Source organism: Moschus berezovskii, chromosome 20 (genome assembly GCF_049115385.1).
Source record: "Moschus berezovskii isolate FMDL1 chromosome 20, NW_MosBer_1.0, whole genome shotgun sequence".
Taxonomy (NCBI): domain Eukaryota; kingdom Metazoa; phylum Chordata; class Mammalia; order Artiodactyla; family Moschidae; genus Moschus; species Moschus berezovskii.
In genome coordinates, this window is record NC_142479.1 from 59414403 (window position 1) to 59430290 (window position 15888).

The following is a 15888-nucleotide window of genomic DNA, read 5'->3' on the forward strand; positions in this document are numbered from 1 at the left end:
GGAGTGGGGGTGGAGTGGTGTATGTGTGTGTGTACATACAGACTTAAATTTATTATAAATTTACTGATATAAAAAAACATGTCACACACAGTTTCCAAATAATAATGAATTGTGTACTCCTCTTAATTGAATGCTTTTGTCAATTTTTGCTAAATTTATATCCATACCCAACCCTGTGGTTACAACTCAACCGTGGTTTGATAAATGAAACTGCACCCATTTGCTCTTTTCCCAATAATTTTGTCTTTAAATCTGGTGTGTGATTCACTGTCAAACTACATTTTGCCCTCATACAAATTATATTCATTAAACTGGAACCTCTTTCAGCTTTTGCACTAAATCAAATCCTGATCTGCAGAATTTGCAAACTTCCAGAGTATAGGGTTTGAGCAAACTCCAGGAGATAGTGAAGGACAGGGAAGCCTGGCATGCTGCAGTCCGTGAGGTCACAAAGAGTCAGACATGATTTAGCAACTGAACAACAGCAAATAACTGCCTGCATGACTGATATCAAGCTACCAACACTGAACACAGAGTTTCAAAGAGATGCACAGGGGCACACCATTATGTAAAATTGCCACCATGCAGACACAGTCAATATAAATAGCCTCATGAGCATAGGTAATAGTAAAATGTAATTTAATAATTAGGAAGTTAGGAGATTTTATATTTTAACCTAATGATGTAATTTCTTTCATTTTTTATTTTTTTTCTCTGCTGCTTGGTTTGTGGGATCTTAGTTCCCGGACCAGGGATCGAACCTGGGCCCTGGCAATGAGAGCACTGAGTCTTAACCACTGGGCCACCAGGGAATTCCCATCATTGCTATTTAATTGTTTTTAAATCCCTCCCTGTTATTTAGTTTTTAATAAACATCTTTGTTTAACAACCAGCTTGCAAAACTGAAAATTGAATAGTCAGCTTTCATGGGCCAGGACAAGCTGGTTCACACTGCATGGGATGCTTCAGTGAGACAGCCACCTCTTCCACTGACCTGATGTGTCCCCAAGGGAATATTAAGTAAAATTGGAACTTTTACTATCTGTGGAAGGTTGTTTAGCGCTCCTTATAGTCAAATTTTCCTGAAAACAGAGCTGTCACTTGCCTCTGTTGTTAGCAGACATTCTCCTTTTACTATCCCCAAACAGTCCTTGTAATTCCAAGGGAAAAAAAAAAAGAAGATAATAGCTCTACTCTGAAAAAGTACAGGCCCTCAGTTTTTTCCGTATTTATTTTCTGGTTTTTGCTTATTGATTTTTTTTTCTGTTAGTTTTATTTTTTTCTGGTAGTTTTATTAGGAGGAAGAGGGATTGCTTTTTTAACTCAAATGTGATAACACATGCTATATAAGTTAATTGCGTTCAAAGGAGACATGTAAACTGTACCTGGTAGAATGAATGCTCATCTTGGCAGCTTTGCATTTTTTTGTGAGAACAATGTGTTCTGACTTCTATGGTGTGCAAGAGAGTGGCACTGGGTTATCCAGATATCTTCCAAACCTCACAGATTCACAGTATCAGTGTATAGTTTTCCACCTGAACTTCGAACTGACACAACTTCTTGTTTCAGATTGTCTCCTACCTACTTGATCTTCCAGAAAAAGATGAAGAGGAGGTGGAGCGAGCACAGATCAACAGCTTTGACAGTCTCTGGGGAGAGACAGGTACCTCTCATGGACAGCTCTTTCTTCTCTCATGAATGTACTGTGTTTGTATGGAGACACTCTGCATCTCACTCCCAGGTGTTTTCTCTGCCAGATCTTTGGCAGTCTCTCTGTCTTATGGCTCTTGTACTGGAGACCAATTCAGCCAAAGTAAAAAGTCAAGCAATTTCCTTCTGTCAGTCCTCTCTCCCTTTGGATGCACCATGCCATTAGCCCTGGAGTCTTTCAAACAAAACTTTCCCCGCTCTTGTTTCCAAATATTTTAGAAGACTGAAAGTTTCCTTCCAGTGTGCCAAACCAGAACAGAAAATAGTTGTGGACTTTATGTGTGTGTGTGTGTGTATGAGAGAGATCCTTATAGTAGTTAGGAATAAATATTTCCCCTGTAGTTAGAAACCAAGAAGTTAAATTTTTGTCGACACCTCCAGCTTAATGAACCAAGTGTTACCATGGTAGAGTGAGTGGTACCTGACATGATTAAACTGATACATCATGAGAACAGTTGGTATTGGGATGCAAAATGAAGGTCCTGCCCCCTGTAGGGTACAGCCCTGCATAGTCTCTCTCCATCTGTAGCAAAGCTATTTCTATATTGCTTGGTACTTACTCCATAAACAGAAGCATCTTCCTTGTGGCCTTTGCAGGAAATGTTTGTTGTCTTTCCCCCAAGTCTAAACTGGAACATCTGGAAAAACGTTAGTAACCTTTTATGTGTTTTTATTAAACCAGGGCAGTGAAAACTGTAGTGTTGCCACAGATATGTGTCATATTTGCCAGGAGAAGGAGACCAGCATTGAGATGGCCAATTTAGGGAGGATATTTTACTAAACACGAAGGGGGATGCATTTTGGTTTGGGTCAGAATGTTATTAAAAATCAAAGAAGATGCTTGAATTCACTCCAAATTTATAATTACCTATTGAACTGGGATGTTTCCACAATGGCAAAAATCTTACATGGGTTTCATGGCTTCCTCAACACTGTGTGGAATGGTCCAGAGCTCAGGAATTTGCTTCTCAAACAATCCTTCCCTCTGTCAGAGCCAAAGGGAGCAGATGCCAGGCAGCTGCAGCTTAAGAGCCCGTGACAGATTAAAGGAAAATGTGCAGCTGGAAACAGCTGCTGTCTCTGGGGCTCCACCCTGAGGGAAGCCAGAGGACATACTGTGGGGAAGGGGCTGGCTGGGGACAATGGCCGTGGGGTCCTGAGACCCGGAGCTGCGGGAAGGGCATGATGGTTTAGGCCCCATCAGTGCAGCCTCCCCAGCACAACGCAGCCATCCCCCCAGAGTCTCCCGTTCCAAGCCACGCATGTATGACCACTGTGGAGGGCAACAGAAGTAGCAGCCCAGTGGTGACAGTGGACAGAAATTACAGACTAACAATCGCCTGCCAATGCAAGAGACATAAGAGACTTGGGTTCAGTCCCTGGGTCGAGACGATCTCCTGGAGGAAGGCATGCCTATCCACTCCAGTATTTCAGCCTGGAAAATCCCATGGATAGAGGAGCCTGGCGGGCGACATGGGGTTGCAGAGTCAAACATGACTGAAGCAGCTTAGCATGCAATCATAGTGATGACTATCACACATATTCTAGTGCTCTCCTTGAAGGAATTCCTTCAAAATGTTCAAAAAGGGTGTGAACTCAGACCTATTGGGGGGGAATTAACCCTGAAATGGAGTTTTAACAAGAAAAATAACTTCCTGGTAAAGGAAATTTAAACCATACTACATCCGTTGCCAAAAGTAAAAAAACATACAATTTAAAAAAAAAAAAAAACACAACTTTTGTAAAAATTATGAAGAGAGGAAAATGATCAGTGGTTGCTAGGTGTTGGGGGAAATGGGGAAGGGTGAATAGGTGGAACACAGAGGATTTGAGGGACAGTTAAAACACTTCATATGATACTATAACAGTAGATACAGGTTATTATACATTTGTCCACACACTCACAGGATACACAACACCAAAAGTGAGCCCTAATGCAAATGATGGAATTTGGGGTGATAATGATGCATCAGTGTAGGTTCATCAGTTGTAACAAATGGACAGCTCTAGTTGGGGTGTGTACAAATGTGGGGGCAGTGGTGTGTGGGAAATCTCTGTATCTTCCCCTCAGTTTTGCTAAGCTCATTAAACTGCACTAAAACAACAACAAAAAAGGGTGTGAACTAAGTGGAAGACTTACTTTTATTGATAGAATTTCTTATTAGAGTAAAACTTCATGGCCTCAGGACTTTAAAATATTTCCTGCATTCAAGTGTGTAATAAAGTTTGTTATATTAATTTTCTTAATATGTACCATATCTCAAGATTGCATAAAAAATTAATTTCATGTCAGTTTGTTTGTGGTCAGAATTGTATTGTGCTTAATTTGATATTTAGATGAACTAATTTCAGCATTATGAATATAAGATGTTATTTTAAATGAGTTAGAATGAAATGCATTTGTAGTATAATTTATAGAGCTATAAAGTTATTTGACTTCAGAAAACTTTCTGAAAAATCATGTCTTTGCTGTGTAAGAAATGCCTCTAGAACTCACCACTGATGTGGAATAGGCTCCAGCTGCTTTTCTGTTGTGCACTATGCTCAGTTTTTTCAGTCGTGTCTGACCCTTCGTGACCCCATGGTTTATAGCCTGCCAGGCTCCTCTGCCCATGGGATTTTACAGGCGAGAGGACTGCAGTGGGTTGCCATTCCCTTCTCCGGGGATCTTCCCAACCCAGGGATAGAACCAGGGTCTCTTGCGTCTCCTACATTGGCAGGCAGACTCTTTACCACTAGCGCCACTATCTATAGTGATGGCTTTACTAAATACCCATGTTTCTTTCCAACTTATAGCACATAATCATTTAAAATTTATAATAACCCATTGAATCGTGTGTCCTGCAATGGCAAAATCTTGTTTCTCTTATATAGAAAGTAAGTGCCTGCAGCCAGCTGGTTAGGGTTTTATATCTGCAACCCTTGCCTCAACACACAATATGTATTAATACATATTTACTTAAATATGATGGTCATGATGTTTCCAACAGTTCGTATCATTTACTATATTACTGTATAGCCATTATTTTATGTACCATTCCAAAAAGAAAAGAAAAACTCTCTGCCTATTAAACTGACAGAGTTCTTTATTAAACTAACATCCTGACTTTGAGATGTTAAAATGCAGAGGGAAGAAAGTGCCTCTTAGAGTCAGTGAAATATATCCTAGCATAGAGTGAAATATTTATTGAGATGTAATTTTTACATATCAGATTTTCTAAAAGCAGGTCACTAGAATATTCTGTTTTCATGGCTTTTTTGTCCTTCCAAAGAGCGTCTGCCTACATCAAGCATTCACCATCTGACTGACCCCCTCCCATCCTGCAGGGTTTTCACAGATTTCTTATAGAACTACACAGAAGACCAGCACTTAAGGTGACAAGATTGTTCAGTGGTCTGTCCTCTGCTCTGTCTCAACATAAAACCAGCATTAAAAAGCTTCTAGCAACTCTGGAGAACCTGAGCCATCCCATGGCCCAAAAGTAGCAGAAGTTCAGAAAATAAACAAGATACCCTTAAATCACACGTTCATCATCCTTTATCTAGTTTATTGCAACTACCTCCTAGCTGATCTGATCTCAGGCCGTACCCTTTTGTGACTTATCTCACAGACTTCAACCAAAGTTATATTTCTAAGCCACAATCTGTCCATGTCACTCTCCTGGTTACCACCCTTCATTGACCACCTGTAGCTTTAATGTAGCATAAAGAGACTTCCCGGGCAGTCCAGTGGTTAAGACTCCACGCTTCCATTGCAGGAGGTACAGGTTCAATCTGGGGTCAGGGAACTAAGATCCTCCATGCCATCTGGTGCAGCCAAAAAAATAAATACCTAGCATAGAAAAGAAACAGTCATGATCTCTAGGCTTCTCTGTTGCCTGTCTTCTCCAGTAACGGTAAACGTGCTGTCCCAACCTCGGTGCCTTTACACATGGATGCCCTTTGCCTGGAAAGCTTCTCCTTGCCCTTGCCTATAAGTCCCCTGTTTCTCTTTCAGCATCTGGTTCAGATTGTCATCTCTTCCTGGAGACCCTCCCAGACACTCTTGCTCTGTGTCACCTCCAGACAGCCCCCATGGACTTATCTCTTTTGTGTTTATCACACTGTATAGCAGTATATTTGTTTATTTGTCTCTTATCCTTACGCAACCCTGAGTTCCTTGAGAGCAGACAGGATCTGACAAACAGCTCCATAAATGCTTACCTAATGAACGTTGTTTTGGATAGCAGTGATGTTTATGTCTCCCCGACCACCTCCAGCCCGTTGGTCTTACATGACCTGTCTGTGCTGTACTCTTTCAAGGTTGACAAAAGATAAACGAAAAGAACCATTTGCACCTCTGCCTCCTATTTAGCATCAGCATTATCCCATCCAAGCAGAGTTTGGCTGTTTCCTCAACTCTGAGCTGCATCCTGTCTGTCTCTTCAAACTCCTTAAATGTTTCCCTTTGAAAAAGGACCATTTTGGTCAGATAATCTCATCAGATGCTGACAAGCCAGGGAACAAATTCCGTTACTGGTCTCTCAGGAAAAGAGATTGGGCTCCCGGCTGTTAATGTTTGCTCTAAGAAGCAGTTTGTTGTTTTACAGAACTGGCTTTGCCTTAATCGTCTCTCTTTCAAAAAGTTTTAACAGTTTCTGATAAGACTCATATAAAAAATCCAGCCAAAGCAACTCCTTGCTCTTGTGTTTTGAGAAGTACAGACCCAATTTTCCATAGTTGTGTTGTTCTGAGATCAAGTTGGCCAGCTGTGTTAATGACCATGTCCAGCTATCAGCAGGAGATTCCTGCCAAATGACATCAGAACTTAAGCAGCAGAGATGATACAAGGAGAAAGGCCGAATGGAACATTCCCTCTCATGTAATGTGTTGTCCAGTGGGTTGAAAAGGGCCAGTCCCAACAACATGACTTCAGATTAGAGTGGACAGTGTTAAGTATAATTTTCAGGATGGGCACTGTTTGTGAATTTTCAGCTGTGTTCTGTGAGCCATCATTATTGATGAGAGGCTTGATTCCAAAATACTGTGTGTATTTTCTCCAGAGTGCTATAAATTCTTTTGGAAAAAAGAATGTATTTGCACACATGTGCGCCACGCAATATATAAGACATTGAATGGAGATTTTGCTGCAACCCTGCCCCAGCAGCTGCTTTAAACTTGGGAGAGTTAGAAATTTTTCAAACCCCTTGTTTTATGTACCAACGAGATGATTCTTATGGTTCCTAACAAGCAACAAAACCAGTCAAGTTCTTTCTCCAACCCCCCACCCCCTGCTTTACTGAGATATAATTGACATACAACATGTGTAAGGGAAAGGTTGAGGGCAGGAGGAGAAGGGGGAGACAAAGGATGAGATGGTTGGATGGTGTCACCATCTTATGAGTTTGAGCAAACTCCAGGAGATAGTGAAGGACAGGGAAGCTGGCGTGCTGCAGTCCATGGGATCACAAAGAGTCAGACACAACTCAGTGACTGAACAACAATGTATACGTTGTGATGATTATCAGATTCTTAAGCTCCTCTTATGTTCTGACCCAGGAACTGAAGGTTTTTCTTTTTCCCTCAACTATTAGAAATGTGAACTTGAGAAAGAGGGAATATCACTTTGATTTAAAGAACAAGAGACAAAACTTCTCTGTCAAGTAAACAGTCAAACCCATCCGTACCTGTAACTCAATTGGAAATGACCCTCACCTCAGACAGAAGGAAGCCTCTGCCCTTCTGTGAGGAACAGAACAGAAGTACCTAGGTTAAGCATGCCAAAATAAAACAAAAAATACACATAAGAGAAGGCCTACATATATCTAGTTTAAGAATGAGTATATCTTCTAAAATAGTCACATTTTCTTTCAGACATCCTTCTATCCTTGAGGAAGGAAAAGATTACTCTTTGCAGATTTAACTTAGAGAAAATTACAGGTAGTTTTGCTTTTGCATATGAGTCACTTGTGGATAAATTTGGCCAATCTCAAAGACAAAATGCCATAATTTGTGCTTAGATGAAAAAAAAAGTGACCATTTGGTTTGAATTTCAATTACTTCCCTGATTAGATCCCAACATTTGCAAACTGAAATCCTATCTGCACCTTCCAAGTATTATCTTCTTCTGATTTGCCACTGGAGTAGGTGGCCCTTAGAAAGGAAGAGCCTGCTGATGCCCACATCAGGTTTTCAAGTCTCGGTGGGAAAAAAGGTCTCCATCCTCTTTGTTGAAAAGCACAACTCCTGCCATTTTCTGACAATGTTTACCATCCTCCCTACCCTCATCCATTTAAAACACTAGGTGTACACGTTTGAAATCCCTGGTTAGAAAGAGACAAACACGTATTTGTTCAAATATGGACTTAGTAGAAGGTGTATCGACAAATTCCTCTTACTACTGTTGAAATAGCACTCAGAGGGTGAAATAAGCACTCTTCAGATCTCCACTCTATCAGAGATCATAAACGTGGACTGGAACACAGAAAGAAGAGTGTTTACGTTTCTTCCTGCACACGGAGTGTCCTTTTTCCTCCCTATGGTTGCTTTTTATCTGTGACTTCATTATTATGTCTTCAGAAGAAAAGAGCCTTTGTCATATTTCTTCACTCATCTTTAAGACTTACCCTGAACAGTTTTGACCTTCATATAAAAATGGTTGCACATGTACTAGAAACTTCTGTCTCAACTGATGAAGAAAAGGAATGAAAACTGGCCTAAAGCTTAGACTGAAGTTTCTTTTTTAACAGTTTTTTATATATCTTTATTTTAAAAACTCTCTTAAAAGCAATACAGGAAACTGTTATTTAAGAAATCAGCAAAATTAAGGCTGCCATTTCTGACTTTGGTTCTCTGAATTTAAGGGCCCAGAAGTAGAAATTGGCCCAGAGGTGGTTCCTAGCTAATTCTAAAAAAAAAGTGTTCCTCTGCAAATACCCTTCTTTCTTTAGTCTTACCCATGCATATACCAGTGAAAGTTTTGTAGCTGGAAGGAGGAACCAAAAAAAAAGAGTTAAGTCGAAAGCTGAAAAAAGATAGTCTGGGTAGGATAAATTAAACCAGGTAAGTTTTGGTCAGAGGTGATTTTTCAATAAATTTATTATCATAATTGTCTCCATATATGTAAGCCCTTTTAAATGTGGTTTTATGCATTATTTTTCTTTGAAAATTTCCTTCCTGGCAAGAGTAGCCAGAATCATCATTTTGGAGGTAAAGTAGCAATTACATCCATCAGACACAGGTATGCTGCCCTGCTTCCGGCAGAGGGCTGGAGAGGGCGAGACCCCCCTGTCCTCACTCTGCGTTTTCTACCCTCAGCCCTGACAGCTGCAGCCGGAAGGGGCAAGCTAGAGGTGTGTCGTCTGCTCCTGGAACAGGGGGCAGCTGTGGCCCAGCCCAACCGCCGAGGAGCCGTGCCCCTCTTCAGCACCGTTCGCCAAGGCCACTGGCAGGTAAGCAAGTAGCTACTTTGAGACTGTGTCAGAAAGTCAGTATGCAGAATCATCCTGATGATCTGTACTGGATAGAAGGACTGGCTGCTTTTGACTGGTTATTTCACAGCATCCACAGGTTCTCTGGCAGGTTCAGCAGATGCCTGCCAACCACTTACTTGCAGGAGTCTCTAACTTACAAAAAGAAAATGTGATGTATGTAAATTTGCAAAGAGCCAACTCATTGGAAAAGACTCTGATGCTGGGAAAGATTGAAGGCAAAAGGAGAAGGAGGCAGCAGAGGATGAGATGGTTAGAGAGCATCACCGACTCAATGGACATGAAACTGAGCAAACTCCAGGAGATAGTGAAGGACAAGAGGAGCCTGGCATGCTGCAGTCCACAGGGTCACAAAGAGTCAGACACAACTTAGTGACCAAAAAACAACAAATATGAATTGTATTAATAGCTATGGGATCTTTCCAGATGTTTAAATTCTGGGTAGGACAGAAAAGAAAGAATATTGGTTATAATCTTTGGAAAAAATTGAGTGTCCTAGGAGCCAAACAGTGCTGAAGAGTTGTGAGAGGCACTTTACTGTGTTCTGTTCAGTGGTAAATATTCACTGCAGACAGGTTTGCAACACCTGGAAGTCAATAAAATGACCCTGACATAGGCAGTGACTCGTGTTGGTTCTTCCATTATGGGGTTATTTAGTCTATATCTTGGCCTCTGTTAATCTTGAATTTTTTTTTTTTACTTAGTGGCTGAGCCAGACATTTAGAGTTGAGTTCTCATTTGGCTCTCCCTAAGAAAGTCAGTGATCAAATCCCACGGTACTAGGCCATGCAGGAACTAGAAGGGGTTCTTGCAGTGGCAAGTTTCGTTAGAGGTGATTTGCAGGGAACTCACATGGTGTGGGGGTGGCATGCATGTGTCTGATCAGCAGCACTTCCTGGCTCATCCATCCCCCGTTCTCTGCCCCTGCAGATTGTTGATCTTTTACTTACTCACGGAGCTGATGTCAACATGGCGGACAAGCAGGGCCGTACTCCCCTGATGATGGCGGCTTCTGAAGGCCACCTGGGAACTGTGGACTTTCTCCTTGCTCAAGGTCAGTCTTAGGATGCCAGAGCTTGATGGTCAGTACCCATCAAAACCCAAAGCTCGTGATTTCCAGGGATGGATTCCAAGAGGTGTTAAGAATGAGTATTCTTAATCCACTTGATTAGAAAGTGAAAGTCTATCTCCTCTATTCTCTTCTGTGTTCTAATTCTAACATGGTGCCTTTCTAATTCTGACATTCTCTATTTCTTTATGGCTTGAGGGATTTTTGGTATCCTTATCAAATTTACATAGTATAAGTTCTTTAATTCAAATTATTACTCTCCCAATTTTGAAGTTTTTAATATGCACTCAATAAATGTTCATCTTTCAGAGACTGTATTTTGACTTTAACTTTGTCAATTCTTTTGTCTGCCTGCATAACTATTTTTTTTGTATCCGAAGGAAGCAAATGAATTGTAATAAATTCCCTTTAACATTTACCAGCATTCACATATTCCTGGTGAGTGAGAGGTGAGTTAAAGGAGATTGTGGTCACACCATCCAGAGTATTCCAGGCTCCCCTCAAGGGCTGTGACCTGAGTCACCTCTGCAGACCAGTGATGAGCGATGCAGGAACCTCTGTAGTAGAGAAGCTCCAGTCGCTGACTCTGCAGTACCACCTAGTGGAGCTTGAGTGTTTCACTGAAGCAGGAGTTCGTGTGACTGTGACCAACCTTGACTCCCATCCCAGTGAGCCTCCCCTATGAGTAAACTGGATCTGATCATCCATCATTCATAATTAATATCCACAAGTGCATACGCTTCAAGGAAAACAAGCTCCTGAAAATCATGCCCAGGCTCGAGCTGCTGAAGGGTAGTTGATGTGGGAAGAAGGCAAGGTTTGTTCTCAGATTGCAAATTACAGCTCAGTCAGAGACTTACTGGATCTTTAGCTCTCACCCCCGAAGATGTGTCTTCACTACCTCGGACTCACAAAAGTGGGTTCGAATCAGAGAACTGTTTTCCCCATGTGCAAAGTGGGTCTTGCTTCCCTAGTACAAACCAACGGACCAACCTGGTTTCACAGTATCTATCTTTCATTCAGAAAACAAAGATCATGGCATCCAGTCCCATCACTTCATGGGAAATAGATGGAGAAACAGTGGAAACAGTGGCAGACTTTTTTTTTTTCGGCTCCAAAATCACTGCAGATGGTCCCTGCAGCCATGAAATAAAAAGACACTTGCTCCTTAGAAGAAAAGTTATGACCAATCTAGACAGCATATTAAAAAGCAAAGATATTACTTTGCCAGCAAAGGTCCATCTAGTCAAGGCTATGGTTTTTCCAGTAGTCATGTATGGATGTGAGAGCTGGACCATAAAGAAAGCTGAGTGAACCATCAGAACCATGAGAAAGTTGGTATTGTGTGAATTCTGAGGCACTTTCAACATGTTGTAGGAGTGATGTGGACTTTCTTGAGTTTTACACATTCATAAGTGAATGGTCTGTATCTCGTGCCTTTGTTGGTTTTCTGTGAGCTATGGTTTCTGGGAAGTGAGCAGCTCTCATTCCTGTAACTCTTGTAACCCAGTCATTTGTGTGCCTCCTTCATGAGGATTCAGTGTGGCTGTGGTGCTGTTATCCCTCTGATAGGAACTCTAGCTCAGTGTAAAGCCCCAAAGATCTGTTACTTATTTTTATTTTGTATTATACTGTATTTTATTTACAGTGTTGTGTTTGTTTCAGGTGTATAGCAAAGTGATACAGTCATATATATATATATATATATATATATATATGAATTAACAAAAGCAGTTCCTGTCTTTTGATGGGGAGCTCGTGGTTTATAATATAAATGGCATTATTTTGAGAGAGGGATAACTTAGGTATGGCATTGGGTTTTTTTCTTTTTGCAGCTTGAGGCAGTTGTAAAATAACTTAGCTTTTTGCAACTGTGTATTCTATAGTATTTTTTTCATTTGGTGAAATTTTAACTGTTTATGGCATTGTGCTTTGTACAATTTATTAAATAAAAATTTAAAAAAAAAAGAAAGCTGAGTGCCGAAGAATTGATGCTTTTGAACTGTGGTGTTGGAGAAGACTCTTGAGAGTCCCTTGGTCTGCAAGGAGATCCAACCAGTCCATCCTAAAGGAAACCAGTCCTGAATGTTCATTGGAAGGACTGATGTTGAAGCTGAAACTCCAGTACTCCAATACTTTGCACCTGATGCGAAGAGCTGACTCATTTGAAAAGATCCTGATGCTGGGAAAGATTGAAGGCAGGAGGAGAAGGGGTCAACCGAGGATGAGATGGTTGGATGGCATCACTGATTCAATGACTCAATGGACAAGAGTTTGAGTAAACTCCAGGAGTTGGTGATGGACAGGGAGGCCTGGCGTGCTGCAGTCCATGGGGTCGCAAAGAGTCAGACACAACTGAGCGACTGAACTGAACTGACTGATCCTTCATTCTGCTGATATGGGTGTTGGGGAGCAAGGGGGGTATGCCTGGATACTCAGGATAAGACATGGCAGGAGTAAATGTCCCAGAACAACCCAAGTCTGCTGGAAAAGGGAAGACCCTTCACCACAGATAAGCGGTAGATGACCGCACAGGGTCTGCCGCACACCCATAGAAGAAGCTCATCAGATGTCAGTGTATGGCAGAAACCAACACAATATTGTAAAGCAATTATCCTTCAACTAAAAATAAATTATATTTTTTAAAAAGAAGATCATCAGACACAGATTTCATAGAGTTGTCCTCCTTCACTGCAGGAATTCTGATCTCCATACTGTTTCATTCTTTCACATTTAAATCAGAGACTTTCTCTCAATCAACGAATTCTACAGATGTATATTTAGCCTACATTATTTGCAAAACGCTGTGTTAGGAACTGTGATCTTTTTTTTAATTAATACACTATAATCTGTGTCTTCAAAGGGTCTATAATCTGGCAAGGAGGGGATGAAACAAAGATAAGTAACTGCCTTAAAAAGCAGAGAATCCTGTGTGCTGATAAAGGTATTTGAGTTAGAACAGGACAGACTTTGAAATTTGAGTAGGAAAAATGTTCTGTATTCAGGGAGGGGATATAATGTAAGTGAAAGATCAGAGAAGAGGAACAGGTACACAGCAAGACTGGGGAAATATGTAAGTTGTCCAGTGATGTACATGAGGACTGTTGGAAACGTATGTGGAAAGAAATTGAAAAGGAAGAGATTGGGGCTTCCCTGGTGGCTCAGTGGTAAAGAATCCAAATCTGCTTTCCAAGGCAGGAGACATTAATTTGATCACTGGTCCAAAAGGATCCCACATACTGAGGAATACCTAAGCCCATGCGCCACAACTATTAAGCCCTCACTCTAGAGCCCAGGAGCTTCAGCTACTGAAAGCCTGCCTGCCCTGGAGCCTGTGCTCAGCAACAAGAGAAGCCACCACAATAAGAAGCCTGAGCACTGCAACCAGAGAGTAGCCCCCACTCTCCACAACGAGAGGAAAGCCTGCACAGCAGCCTGCACAGCAGCAGAGACCCAGCACAGCCAAAAATAAATAAGTAAATAAAGTTATACTAAGAAAAGGAACAGATTAAAAGAGTTTGGACTTCTCTGAAGGCAACAGGGAGCCTTTCAAGATTGTTTTAAAAGGGAATCAATCAATGCCAGAGTTGTGCTTTTAAAAAAAAATCCGGCAGTAGTGTGAATAGTTGAGTTGATGGAGAGATGATAGTGGACCTGGGGATCAATTAGGAAGCCATTGTCATTGCATCGATGAGAGGCAATGCCAAATCCAGGTGCAGTGGCAGTGAGCATAGAACAGAAGTGTGAAGTGCAAAAAAGATCGTGGATATAAAGATGATCATATGTAGGACATATGGATAGATTAGTTGACTAGAACTCCACAAAGTTCTAAAATTGAGGTTTGGTTTGGGATGGACCTCTACACACTGCTATATTTAAAATTGGTAACCAACACAGTTCTCCTGTGTAGCATTTGGAACTCTGCTCAATGTTATGTGGCATCCTGGATGGGAGAGGTGTTTGGGGGAGAATAGATACATGTGTATGTATGACTGAGTCCCTTTGCTGTCCACCTGAAACTATCATGACATTGTTAATCAGCTATACTCCAATATAAATTTTTTTAAAGTTTTAAAATAAGTAAATAGATGTTTGGGAGAACTGCGATTCTATTAACTGCTAGGAGAAGGAAAGAGAGAAGAAGAAGGTTTCAAATTGGATTTTCAGAGTAAATTGAGTAATATGTTTTTTATATGTATCTCCTTTTCTTGAATTCCAGCTTCCCTCATCTTTGTAAAAATCAGTTTATCTGTAATATACATCCAGAACCTTCTTATTCTGCTTATTCAACCACTGGAGACTCTGTCCAGGAAATTTATAGATGCTGCATCTGAGAAACCTTAGATTCTGTCCCATATTCAAATTCATTCCATGTTAGAATCAGTGTTTAAGTCACAAACTGGAGGACCCAGTACATAGATGACTCTCCTCAGGGTTAGAAATATGGTACCATCCAGCCCTTCATCCTGTCACGGGAAGCCAGAATCTGGTTATCTGACATCTCAGGACACAGAGGGGATAGGCCACATGACTGCCGAGGCGCTCCAGAGCCTGGCTGTGGCAGGTCCCGAGCTTAATCTGACATCCAAATCAGATCTGATATCCAGCAAGGAGGCAGCCTGAAAAGTGTACTGTGTGTGCAGTAAGTTGATCTCATTTTGTTAGTGAGCATGACATGCCAACTGTGTGGAAAGAGTCACCTTAGGTACTCTTCAAAACCCACAAGGGAATGACAGGCTCTTTGCCACCCAAGAGCTTACAACCTAGGCTAAGGACCAAATGTAGATTGAATTTTAGACTAATTACAAAACAATGTGTCAAGTATGCTTGCTCCTAGAGAAATGTTGACGGGAAGAAGATGCAGAATATAAAATAGGCAAAGCAAGTGGGGATGGAATTGTTGAAGGCTGACTAGTTTAATTAAACTCCTAGTTCCCTTCCTGGCCTGGGCCCAGCCTCTTCCCTTGAGTCCATTTCCCTCCCACTCTAAGGAGGGAGAAGGTGGCCTGGTGCTATCATTAATGAAAAACATGTTCTGAGCTTCTTATTCTGTGAGAATCTCTCAAGGAGTTTATACTATTAAAAATGAAAGACTTGCTGAGTTCAGAAAACATTCCCTGAGAATTTATTACATATAATAGGCATACATTTAAAAAAAAAAGAAAAGATGAATAACAGTATAAGGTGACAGGTGTCAGGCAGATTCAAGATGAGGCAAGAGTGAACAGGAGAGGTCTCTTGGAGACAGGTTTGAGATGGTTCCTAGAGAATGGCGGAAGTGAGGCAAGTCCCATATGAGGAAAGAAAAGGTGTCAACATGTGGGACCAACGTAACCGGAAGTGAGGGTTCAGGAACACTTGTGGGGGATTCTCAAGACAGGGAGCACATCCATTTTGGCCAAAGTAGAGGATTCTCACAGGGGAGCAGTGAAATTTCAGGAGAGACAGTAAGCTTCAGGAGAGACTGTACAGAACCTAGGATGCCCAGAGAACTGGACTCTTCTACTGACCACTCATGGCGGCAGTTTTGTTAACAGTTTTATTAAAAGATAACACACCAGAAGCAGAATCTGTGCTTTGGCCAAGTATACACCTCAAGTGGGTCAGTGGTAAAAAATCTGCCTGCAGTTCTGGAGACCT

The 15888-nt window shown here is 41.3% G+C and overlaps 1 protein-coding gene across 7 annotated transcripts in view; it reads left to right on the top strand.

The window, feature by feature from the left end:
• Window positions 1–15888, top strand: part of TANC2 (tetratricopeptide repeat, ankyrin repeat and coiled-coil containing 2) — a 369078-nt gene that overhangs the window by 336558 nt on the left and 16632 nt on the right. For all 7 annotated transcript variants that reach the window (XM_088829199.1, XM_055408159.2, XM_088829197.1 and 4 more), the window contains 3 exons: window positions 1570–1663; window positions 9007–9140; window positions 10110–10233. In XM_088829199.1, the coding sequence (XP_088685325.1) occupies window positions 1570–1663; window positions 9007–9140; window positions 10110–10233 (352 nt within the window). The remainder of the gene's footprint in view (window positions 1–1569; window positions 1664–9006; window positions 9141–10109; window positions 10234–15888) is intronic.